This window comes from Cucurbita pepo, chromosome 1 (assembly GCF_057944985.1).
Source record: "Cucurbita pepo subsp. pepo isolate OVF chromosome 1, ASM5794498v1, whole genome shotgun sequence".
NCBI lineage: Eukaryota > Viridiplantae > Streptophyta > Magnoliopsida > Cucurbitales > Cucurbitaceae > Cucurbita > Cucurbita pepo.
Genome location: NC_141798.1, coordinates 20,348,648 through 20,361,178, shown reverse-complemented (window position 1 = coordinate 20,361,178; position 12,531 = coordinate 20,348,648). Strand labels below are relative to the sequence as shown.

At 37.6% G+C, this 12,531-nt stretch overlaps 3 protein-coding genes across 3 annotated transcripts; all 3 read right to left on the bottom strand.

Moving 5' to 3' along the window:
* Positions 1–585: 585 nt before the first annotated feature.
* Positions 586–3,178, bottom strand: LOC111777771 (glucan endo-1,3-beta-D-glucosidase-like). The gene has a single exon (XM_023657487.2). It carries the CDS (start codon positions 3,100–3,102, stop codon positions 901–903), a length of 2,202 nt encoding a protein of 733 aa, XP_023513255.1. The 5' UTR covers positions 3,103–3,178; the 3' UTR covers positions 586–900.
* Positions 3,179–6,329: 3,151 nt separating this feature from the next.
* On the bottom strand, positions 6,330–8,034 carry LOC111795199 (protein trichome birefringence-like 19). The gene is made up of 2 exons (XM_023677493.2): positions 7,380–8,034; positions 6,330–7,298 (listed from the first exon to the last, which is right to left on the bottom strand). The coding sequence occupies exons 1-2, from the start codon at positions 7,983–7,985 to the stop codon at positions 6,522–6,524; spliced, it is 1,383 nt and encodes a 460-aa protein (XP_023533261.2). The 5' UTR covers positions 7,986–8,034; the 3' UTR covers positions 6,330–6,521.
* Positions 8,035–9,291: 1,257 nt separating this feature from the next.
* LOC111795192 (protein trichome birefringence-like 19) lies at positions 9,292–12,399 on the bottom strand. The gene is made up of 2 exons (XM_023677479.2): positions 11,806–12,399; positions 9,292–10,280 (listed from the first exon to the last, which is right to left on the bottom strand). Exons 1-2 carry the CDS (start codon positions 12,280–12,282, stop codon positions 9,480–9,482), a joined length of 1,278 nt encoding a protein of 425 aa, XP_023533247.1. The 5' UTR covers positions 12,283–12,399; the 3' UTR covers positions 9,292–9,479.
* Between the last annotated feature and the right edge of the window lie 132 nt (positions 12,400–12,531).

Here is a 12,531-nt window from a genome sequence, read left to right as displayed (position 1 = left end):
GTTGGGCCTCCAAGGAGATAGATTGTGAGATCTCACTAAAGGTGTGGAAACGTCTCCCATCAAGCGGTATGCCTGCGTGGGGTGAATTGTGAGACCCCACTAAAGATGTGGAAACCTCCCCCTTGCGTTTTAAAACCTTGAGGCTAACGACTATAAGTAACAGGCAAAAGCTGACAATATTTGTTAGCGGTGGGATTAGGTTGTTACAAATGGAATTAGAGTCGGTCACCAGACGATACGAGGCTCTGGTCGAAGTAGAACAAGACTCTCTATTGCAAACGTGTATTAAGACTGTGAGACTGACAATGACATGTAACACGCCAAAACAAATAATTCCTGCTAACGGTGAGCTCGAGCTATCGTTACGAAATTTAAAACTTCTTCTATAAAATGTTACCCATAATCATGCGTTTTTGGTATGAATATGAGAAGCAATCTTACTGGTAGAATCCCTTTTACCTGAGATTTGGGCTGTCCTGTTTAAGGTAAAAGATTGGAACAAAGAATCAGAATGTTCCAAAAGTGTTGAGCTCCCAACAAAAAGTTCTAAGCTTGTTCTCAACAGGACAGGGAAGAATCTGAACATTAACAGAACAAAGAATCCCCATTCAAATCATTCAACAACAACATCATGGCATCAACAACAGCAACACAGACACACAAGCATGCTGTAGAACATCAACTGCACAACAATTTTATTTAAAAACAAACACAATCCAGCACCAGCAACTCCTAAAACCAGCTATAATGTTTCACTTGATCAATATGTATAAAATGGATGATTTAAGTCTGTAGATTGTTTCATTTTCACTGTGTATTCAAATGGATTTGGTTCGATTAAGGTCGATTTTCGATAGAATAGCTTTCGGATCATCCGAGATCATAGTTCGGTTGCAGTGATCAATGGCTAAACCACCAATGCTTCCACCCACCACCAAACCCTTCACCCTCTTCTCCTCCTCCTCTACTATGGATCCACCACAACAGATTAGAGAGCGAGTTCCCGTCGTCGAACCCCTTCAAGTTTCGGATATTCGCCACCGCCCCGTCTTTGTCGTAAATGCCCTGCAAGGCGTAAGCAAATCCCTTCCATCCTTCCCCAACTCCTTCCCTTCTCAAAGAAGGCAATGTCCAATCCACAAGCTCCTTGGCAAAGGTAGCATCAGAGAACAAAGCCTCAGTGATGGGCAATAAAGGCAGCAGCTGAATCCCAAGCCTACATTCTCTCCAATCAGGAGGGGCAAACCACAAGCCACTGTCCCTTTTGTTAGACCACAACACTCCAACCACCTTGTTTTCTCTGGCGAAATCAGTCTCATAAAGATTCTCCCCTCCCCTGATTTGCCACCATGTTTGAGCTGCCTTGATCTCTAAACCTGTTAGTGTTGATCCAATGGAAGCAAGATGAGTATCTCCATAAGCCAACCCCAACAAAGCTGCAGAGTAATAAGCATTCACAGCCTCACTGCTGCTCTCTTGATTCCGACCGTCGGCGAATTCGGTCAACCCCGAAGCCCAAGAGTGCAGTTTATACAAGTCAAAACATCTCAAACGTGGGAACTTTGAGCTAGATCTCCTACTCAAGTTCATGAAATCCGCCATTAAAGAGTAAGCTTGAGGCCTAAACTTTCTTCCCCAAGCTGGATCAATCTTGACCAGCACAGCAATGGCGTAAAGAAAGTAACCAATATGATAATGGTGATCATTATAGACACCAAATCCAAAATCAGCACCAGAATCAGAAGCCCCTTGTTGGGTTACAAGGCCACCCCATTTACTATCATATAGAAACCCATTGCCATTGAAAGTACCACGCAGCCATGGCTCAATAGCATCCTTCAAAAACTTCCTCACTTCAGGAATCACCTGAAGAAAATTCACTTCCTCAGCAATCAATGCGAGCCTAGCAGCTCTCGCAATCGCTTTCCCATAGAAATAAGACGATGTTGTTGTAATGGGTGAAGATTTCAAACCCTCAACATCTTTCACAAGCGCAGAGATAATTTCGCTTTGAAATTCCTCTCCAATGCCATTGATTGAATGCCATGTTATAGAAACAGGGTCAGGTTTCAAAACCCACGAGCCACCAACGACGCCGACTAGATCACCATCGATACTCTTGTACTTGAAATCATCAAGAACAATGGCGGAATCATCGCTAGAGAGTAAACGAAGATGAAGAGGATGTGCAAGCATTAACAAATTTCCCCAACCATTCTTCTCCCATTTATACTCCAAAGAAGAAGGGTTTCTGAAATTCACCTCACCTGAAACAGGGTAACAAGAACAGAACCGATCGAGGATTGATTCCAAATGTGGGTTCGGCAAAACCACAATCCGTACGATGCCGGAGAATCCACCGGAAGTAATCTGCGAGAGGCTGTGCGTCAAATTAATCGGAGACGAGGAGTAAATCAGCCATGTCTGGTTGTTGTTGAGAGTGACAGTGAATTTCGTCTGCGAACTATTGGATGAAAACGAGAGAATCGCATGAATGGTGGAGATTGAAATTGGGGTATTGTTGAAAGCCTCGAAAGTAATAAATGGGCTTCCACGAACGAGGAAGAATCGGAGATTACCGGAGGGGGTATCAAGAATGAGACTGAGATCACTAAAGGATGATATTATATGGGGTTTTTGCGAAACAGAGGCGGGATTTTCAGAGACGGTCCAATCGGCATTGAAGACCTGATATCCGAAAGCGGTGTTCGAGAACATCGATGGGTATGAAATTGAAACGGCGGAGAGGGAGGATTTAATAAGATAGGGATGAATGTATTCCGGCTGATCGCCATTTTTAACGGTGAAGTTCTGGAAGAAGGAATTTGTGGGAAGTGGAGAGGAAAGAAGGTGAGGAGCGAAGAAATTTGAAGGATCGGGAAGAACGGTGGATTGGGTTTGAGGAAAGGGGGCGACGGCGGGTGGTAATGATTGCCGGAATGATTGCGACGGCGACGACATTTCCGACGGTGACAGAGGAAGCGGCAATGGAAGGAATTTATAAGGTTTGGATGGTGAAGAAGACGAAGATGGAGAGTTGTTGAAGGTCTTGCTGATTAAGGTTTTGAATGTTTTGAAATTTCTTCGGAGCTTCTTCAACATTTATGGGGTTGAATCTGGCAGCTTCTCGACAGTCAAATTCAAATTATTTTAATGAATAATTAATGGAATGATAATCGAACTGAGATTAGATGTGTTTTTATAAAGAGAATTTGAACAATTTTAACTCAAGAATTTTGGCTTAGAAGTGAAGTTGGAAGATCGCAAAGGAGATGGAAGATTGCAAGTAATGCAAAAGTATTTATTGGTTTATCCCAAATGTATTACAAACAATAAAACATAAATAAATAAATAAATAAATTTTGGTCCAATAATATGTAGCAGTCCAAGCCTATAGTTAACCGATCCTCTTTCCACTTTTTTTTGGTCTAGGTTATATTGTCCTCTCTTTGCTTTTCGGTCCCGAGGGACGGAGGAGGCTAAGTTAGCCGAAAGCTGGTTATCGGTTCAAGGACACAAGGTGCCCCTGTTCTTTCAGGGTAAGAAGGGCAGAGAAAACACCTTGAGCCAATGTTTGAGTGCTGAAGTAACTCATGTTATACTCTTAGGAAAATCTCGAACGACCTTCAACGAAGGGGTACCTGTACCCGAAACCGACACAGGTGGGTAGGTAGAGAATCCCTAAGGGCGCGAGACAACTCTCTCTAAACAACTCGACAAAATAGCCCCGTAACTTCGAGAAAGGGGTACCTCCTCAGAAAGAGTCTCAAGATTTTAAAACGCGTCTACTAGTGGGCACACCTTTAAGGAATGCTAGAGGGATGACTAATGTGGAATCTCGCAATCCATTTCACTTGGGGCTTAACATCGTTGTTGGCACACCGTCCAGTGTCTGACTCTAATACCATTTGTAACCGTTCAAACCCACCGCTTATAGATATTGTCCTCTTTTGGCTTTTGGGCTTTCCCTCGAAGTTTTGAAACGCGTAAAAAGAGATTTCCACACCCTTGATGAATGTTTCGTTCCCCTCTTCAGTGGGAGCTCACATTATATTAATATTAAAATAAAATGTAATAATACATTATTTTTGGAATATTTCCCAACTAATTTGGTATTAAATTATTGAGTTGAAACCACATTATGCAAAAGGCCATTTGTTTTTCTTAATATTAAAAAAAGCAAGTTGTCAATTATTTTAATATATCCTTCAAAAGTTGAAAAGCCTCCAATCTTGAAAATATATATTATTATTAAATGCTTATTCCAATTTTAAAGGTACAATCATAAAGGCAACGTTTTTTTTTTCTTCAAAATATATTAAGAAAAATATTAATAACCAATAATAGGTATTATAACTATTAATTAATTAATCTTTATTGTATTTACAAAATTTCAGTTTAATCTTTTATAACATTTTTTAATTGCACAATGTTAAAATTAGACCAAATAAAATATAAAAGAAAACATTTTTTAAAAATAAAATTTAGTCTTATTTTATTTTATTTTATTTTATTTTCTAATGTATATTACAAAAAAAAAATATATATATATATTTAATTTAAGAAAAATATGGAGATGAGTTTCATGTATTGCTTAAAGTGAAAGAAATTCAATCAATTTCTGAAGTCAAGAGGAGACTTTCACAACTTTTAAGTTTTCAACCCAACATTTAATATATTAATAAAAGAAAGACCTTCAAAGGAACCTTCAAAAATATATATGTTTACACGACACGTGATGAATAAATGAAAAGGTACATGAATGAATTGATAACACATTTGAATAAGAGTGATCTTGGAGATAAAGTGTGATGTCCGACGTTAGTTGGGGAGGAGAACAAACCACCATTTATAAGGGTGTGGAAACCTTCGTCTAGTAGACGCGTTTTAAAGCTTTGAGGGAAAGCCCGAAAGGAAGAGTTACTACTTATACCAACAAAGTGTATCATTTAGCGTGTTTTGCTTGAACAATTTTATGCTAGGTGACCTCCAAGGAATTTTTCTAAAATGCATTTGAGTGAGGATCCTGCTGAGAATCCAAATCGGTCACGACAATAACTAATTATAAAAAATAAAAATAAAACGCTCGTATATTTATTATATTTTAGTATTTAAATTTGTAGATATTATTTATTAATCTATAAACTTTATATAGGAATAAAATATTTTATTAGTTATTGTTGATTTTTTTTAATAGATTATTTAGGATGAGTTAATATAGATGACTTTTGCAATGGATAAGTGTTTGAAGTCACAGATAAGTAGTGTGTCAAGTTGTAAAATAAAATTGGGTTTTTTTTTTGGAGTGTAAGTTATTTCTTAGTTAAAATAATTTTAAATTGACTTTTGGCGTTTTATATCAATTAAATGAAATTAGAAATAACAATGTGATTGATTTAATTAAAATTAACTAAATTGAAAATGAAACAAAATAGAGTTTAGAGAGGGGAAGAATTTTTTTGGAAGAAGTTTCAAGCCTGAAGAATCGGTCTGAACGGAACCACATTGCTCTTGTAACAGCCCAAGTCCGTCTCGTCTCTTCAAGGGGGAAGTCTGTCTGTTTGGGCTTTTCCTTCTGGGCTTTCCCAACCGATCTGAACGGAACCACATTGCTCTTGTAACAGCTCAAGTCCGTCTCGTCTCTTCAAGGGGGAAGTCCGTCTCTTTGGACTTTTCCTTCTGGGCTTCCCCTCGACCAGTAAATATTGTTCTCTTTAGACTTTTCCTTAGGCTTCTGACCAAGGTTTTAAGGAAGAGGTTTTCGTACTCTTCTAAAGAATGCTTCGTTTCCCTTTCATTTCTAGGCTTCCGCTTAAGGTTCTAAAACGCATCTATTGGGAAAGAGGTTTTCATTCCCTTATACGGAAGGCTTCGTTTCCCTCTCCCTTCTAGGTCAAGTTTCTAAAATGCCTTACGGAGAGGTTTCATACTCTTATAATGAATGTTTCGTTTTCCTCTCCAACCGATGCAACAGGTTGTACTCTCTCTACTGCTGCTAATATTTGCTTCTTCTTTGCCTCTACTGTGAACCCACCATAACTGGTTTGATCAGTGAGTTTCCAACATCAAAATCTTTGAAGTTCTGGATGTTCTCCAAAGCATCATAATCCATTTCTTCCTTCCCCAACTCCTCCTCTTCCTCAAGAAGGCTATGTCCAGTTCACAAGCTCCCTCACAAACCCTTCATCAGAGAACAGAACAACAGCCCACTCATGCTCTCTTGACTCCCCAAGAATGCAGTTTATACAGATCAAAACATCTCTCTCAACCTTGGAAGCTTTCAATTTGATCGCTCGCTCAGTTCATAATGTCTGCCATAAGAGATAAAGTAGAGGAATGTACTTTCTCATCCCCAAGTGGGCTAAGTTTTATTAGGAGGAGATAACTTCAGGAGTCAATGGCCACCCATTAAACAATCTGAACTAATTCATAGACACAAATGCACTGATATTCCTTACACAAGAAACAAAAAAACAGTATAATTCTTGACAAAGCTCGTCTATCCATTTCCCTATACAATCTTAATGTGTATCTTTCCTGCCAGTTTTCAGTATATAGAATAAGAACTCATTCCATGTGTCAATGGGGCCTGGCAAACACCAGTGCACACAGTCAGCCACACTCACATTCATACGAGGAGAATAATGGTTCGGATGCCCATCTGGTCTCATCAGCATGGCTTCCGTTGTGTCCAACAGCTTGAATTCCAGGTCTCTCTTCATCCCTTCCTTCTCTGCTTCTTTGAATGCTTCCACCTGAGCCTTGTGTAACTCAACCACAAAACTTTTCCACTTCATCTCTTTCTTTGTAAATGGAACTGTCCTTGCACAATTCCCTCCTTTGTCCCAATCGCCATTCTCGAAGTGTGATGGAGAAAATGTCCTCAGAAATGTCACCCCTTTGTAGCCTTTGAGACCCATAATTGTTCTAAACACAGTTTGGAAGACTTTCCCATAGCCATAGGAGTTCAAAACCTGCGTGACGTTACTTTGCTGGCAATAGAAACATCCTGTTATTTGACCATTTTCGTAGTATACTTGTGGGCGAAAGAACCACTGTCCTGCTGAGAAGACGACGTAGTCGAAAGATTCGACGGCGGAATTCCAGGAGGGGTCTGCTTCATCCAAGTATAGATTCATGAGGCTGTTGGCGGAGAAACCATTCAGGTCTGCATCCTTGCTTTTAACCAAATACGGTGACCAGAATCTTGCCACTGTGAAATTGTAATCAGCAAAGAACCATCTCTTGAAATCATAGCTTAGATTGTATTTTGGAGAAACGTCTACCGGATGAGATACCTGCAACATATGCAAAAGAAGATTTAAAAAAGGGGAAAGTTTATACAGATGATGGATTGTTGAGCTTGACATATAACTTACATTGGAGAGAAGACACAAGAGCGACTGCATATGATTTCTAGCGACAGAGTCACCAACAAAAGCAAGAGATTTCCCTTTAACAATTTCCAAGAACTGTGCAGAATCAAAGAGAGGAAGCTCACAATCATCTGGCTTCCACCTCCATTTCAAAAACTCTCTGTCAGGTCTTCCATACTTCAAACAGTTTTGATACTCAAACATCATGTCACAAGTGTCATTCGTGTAGTATGGCCTCTCAGATTTGGGCACCCAATTTCCACGAAACAAATCACATTTCTTCTCTGATTCCACTGTCTTCAAGTTGGTTGTGTTCTTCCAGAGATTCGGCAGAGATGAAGGCAAGTTTTTGTTTGTAGACAGAGGAATGATGGTAACAAGAAGCAGTGTCAGAGCCAGCAGAATCCCTTTGTGGGAATTCCACAACACAGATTTGTTTACAATTGGAGCTTCAAAAACATGAAGCTTCATGTTGAGAACAGCTCTGAAATTTAGATTCCAAGTGTTTTCATTCATATAACTCACTCCCTCTCTCTCTTTCTCTTTGTGGTGGGTGTAGGTCCATGTAAAAAGCAAACTTTGGGTAATTATTGAAAAGCATTCATTCATATAATAGTATGCCTCTATTTTGGCTTCGACTACCTACCAAACCACCATCAATAAACAAGTGTGGTTTTATTGGTTAATGCATAATATTTCATTATTAAAAACTAAGTTGGACAGGTGGAAAGTCACAATTTATTTGGGCCACCGACATCGTACAACACTCATACAGATTACAGTCATATATCCTCAAAAAATTCTTGTAAGAAACATGCTTTACAGATAACAGAGCACCTACCACATGGAGCTGGTAAAAAAATTGTTTTCAAGTTTAACTTACAGCTTTATTCCTCTGCTACTTTCAGGGAAACACAGAAAAAACTATCCATTCAAAATCAGTAATCTTGATATAAAAATGTATAAAACCAGTCTTAAAACCCCGATGCAAAGGCATGTCCTTGACCTTGTCCTATCCGAATATTACATCCACCTCATAGCATATCCAGTATCATCGGTTTTTGTGTGGTCTACAAGTGGTAGAGGCTGTTGATGATTATGTTGGGAGAAGAGTGATAAAAACTTAGCTTAGAAATCCAGATTTTCCTGTGAGATTTACTGGAAACTTCTTCCGTTAAATAATGAACCTACTAACGTGTGAGATCTCACGTCGGTTGGAGAGGGGAACAAAGATAGTGAAGACGCTGGGCTTTGAAGGGGATGGATTGTGAGATCTCACATCGGTTGGAAAAGGGAACAAAACATTCTTTATAAGGATGTCGAAACTTCTCCCTAGTAAACGCGAAAAAAAACAATAGCGACTAATGATGAGCTTGTGTTATTACGAATGAAAGTCAATGAACTGAAGTCTGAATTAACAAAACTTGTGAAAGAATAGAATCTTCTTGGACAAACAAACAAGCATTTGGGTTTAGATTATTATATGCTAGGGGTTGTCATCCTTCTCATGTTCTTGGCAACAAGGTCTAGAAGTAGGGTCTATATCAGTACAGTTGGATTTTCCTTTCACCTTTGCCAGTAATCCCACCTTTTTTAAATGAGAAAAATAATTCAAAATGGTTGTTCTTAAGTGATCTAGACTGGATAGAGATAGAGATAGAGATAGGATTATGAAAGACTAGTTGATGGCCATCCACACATTCATTTCCCATCTATAGAATTGACAGCTTGATAAGATTACACTACTTTTCACTTTCCCCGACATATTAACAAACACAATGTTTCAGATCAAAGTATGTAAGAACGAAGATTCGAATCTTAATTGTAGATATCTATCTTAACTAATAGAGATATGTTCAAATTGGTCGACTAATAATCACAAATGGTAGCAATGAAGCAAACAAAAAAAAGGTACTTGCTTAAATTGTGCTCTTTATGACTTCTTTCACCATGTCTAATTCAACTTTAGACACAAATTATAAATGCATAAAGCTCAATAATCAACAATGATACAAATATACAAATCACAAAACAACAAGAACAGCAAGAACATGAATTTAAGAAGAAAGAAAATGATCATAAAGAAAAAACTCCTTTCTCCTTCTAACCAAATTGTAGCCCATCCCTGGCTGATCTAATCCCTTCCATCTTCAACATCTCAAGCAAGAAATCACTCCAAGCATCAATGGGGCCAGGCAAACACCAATGCACACAATCATTATACAATGTCACATTCTCACTCGCCAAATGCCCATACCTGCTAGGATGTCCGTCCGGCCTCAGCAGCATAGCCTGCGTCGTATCAAGAACCCTAAATTTCCGCCCTCGTTTTCTCCCTTCCCTTTCCGCGATCTTGAATTCCTCCATCTGAATCATATAGAGCTCCAGATTATGACCTTCCAATTGCGTCTCGTTGCTTCGGAAAGGCCTCGTCCTCAAGCAATTTCCGCCTTGATTCCAAAGCCCATTCTCGAAATGCGAGGGCGCAAAGGTTCTCAAAATCGTCGTTCCTTTAAAATTCTCCAGGCTGTTTATGGCCTTGAAAGCCGTTCGGAAGGCCTTCCGGTATCCGTAGTACATCCCGAGATCGGTGACATTTTCGAGGAGACAGTAATGGCAGCCGACGATACGGTGGCGTTCGTAGAAAACCATAGGTCGGAAGAACCAGTGGCCGCCGGAGATGATGATGTAGTCAAACTCATCAATCTGAGTGGTCCAGTCCTGGTCGTACTCGTCCAAGTAGAGATTGAAGAGACCAGTTTTGGTGGGGCCGTTAGAGTCTCCCATGGCGGCTTTGATGAGATGAGGCGTCCAGAAACTGGCCATGGTGAAATTATAGGTGGTGTATTTCCACCTCTTGAAATTCTCATCCGACGTGTACGACACGTCCTTCGGATATTCCACCTGTAATCCCATTTTTGTTTTTTTTTTAATATTTTAATCAAATTAAAACTATACTATATAACTTATTTTTTAACTTATTGGATCCAAATCATGTAACACTAAGGTAAAAGTAATTTTTTAATTAAAAGAATAACATATAGTTTTAAATATATCATATCATATCATATACTTTTTCATTAAAAATGTTAGAAAATAGATTGAAAACAATGTATGAACAAATGAGATGTACTTTATTATAAAATTTTGTTGGTCAAATGTTTACTATATTCTACATTTCGTCTGACACATTAAACCATTGTCGGCAAACATGTTATAGAGAGAGAAAGAAATATATACATACATATACATATATATATATATTGCAATGAAAAAAATGTTTTTTTTTTCTATTATTAATTTTGTTAATTGATTTTAATAGAGATTAGAAATTAATTTAAATGGAATTTAAGAGGTAAGATGGAATATTTAAAAATAAAATAAGATTTAAAGCTAAATAATAAATAATAATTTGAAAAAGTATTTTATTAGTTAAAATGTCACAGCTGGCAAATGCTCTTATTCCTTGTTTTTTTCCTTCTTTTTTCTGTTTAATAATTCAATAATTTGTTCACAAATAGTTCTTTTAATTATTTTTTATTTTTAATAAAAAAAAATCAATAATACATATAAAAATTTCTATTAATTATGTTAAAAAATAATCAACATTTATATAGGCAATATTCTTCGCTAAATTTAGACCTTAATGTTTCATATATTTCTAATTTTAAATGATGGGTAATTTTAATCATACCTTAAAATATATATACGAAAATAATTTAAGGTTAGAAATAATAAAATTAACGACAAAAATAATTGAAAATGAGAGAGAGAAGAAATGGGTATGGAAAGCAACATGAACATCAATCAAAATTTTTTAAAAAAAAAATGACATAAAACAACACAAACTTGTTGGCTTCATCGAAGAGCTAAAGATTCCCATGGCCCATAATTTTATTTTATTTTTAAAATTTTTAATGTAAAATAAATAAATAAATAAATAAAATAATACCAAAATTATGAAAGTAAGGGAAAGATGAGGCATTGGGAATGGAATTAGATTCCAAAACCCAATAATTAACTTTTAAATGTTATAATTTTTTTTTAATCTTAACCCAAAAAGTGAATTTTTCAATTCTTTTTGGCCAAAAGATGCTTTCCCAAAGCTGGATTAGATCACTCCAATTAATCCATTAAGAGTAATTTAATTTTTTTTTTTTTTTTTTTTTTTTGTAAATAAATATTCATAATTTTTTATTTATTTAAATAGTGATTTTTTATTATCAAATCATTGACCTTTTGGGGACAAAAACTCATATTATTTAAAGATTTTTCAGAAAATGGAATATATTCCAAAAACCCATCTCAAGAAAGGAAAAATCAGACTCAAACAATCATAAAAAAACAATCTTTGAATCAAAAAGGTAAAAAAAATTCGTAATTCAATTGGTTAAAACAATATAACTTTGAAGGATGGATAAGAACTTACGGGTGAAAGAAGGCAAATCAAGGACTGCATTTGGTTTCTTCCAACGGAGTCACCAACAAAAGCCAAGGACTTGTCTCTCATGAGGTCAAGAAATTGGGAAGGGTTGAAAATGGGGAGGTCACAGGCGTCGGGCTTCCATCTCCATTGCATGAAGCCGCCGTCGGGCCTTCCATATTTCATGCAGTTTTGGTGCTCGTGAATGGCCCAACAAGAGGAGCTTGTGTAGTAAGGGGCGTTGGGGTTTGGGACCCATTCGCCGGTGAAAATGTCGCACTCGTCTTGTTGTTGAATGGCATTGGAGTATGGAGAAGAAGGGGAGGTGGGGGAGGTGGTGTTGTGGAGAAATAAGGAGTAGTTGATGAGGTTGTATATGAGGGGAATGACTGTGAGAAGGACGAGAGTGATGACTATGGCTAGGATTTTGTGGAGGGTGTAGGATTTCCCTGAGGGAAGCACCTCGTTGCCATGGAGTTTCATGGGGAGAGAGATTGGGAGAGAGATTGGGAGAGAGATTGGGAGAGAGATAGAGCGAGAGATGGGAAGAAGTTGAATTAAAGAGTTTGTAAAAGAGATGTAAATGATGAGTGGGTTGAAAGTCTTGTTCTTTTGGGTTTTGTTTTTTTTTTTTGGCTATCATTCTTAACTTGATTACATGTGGAGAGAAAGAGAGAGATATGTACGGCCCGGAAGCTTTTCCCTAATAAACGTGTTTTAAAACAGTAAGAC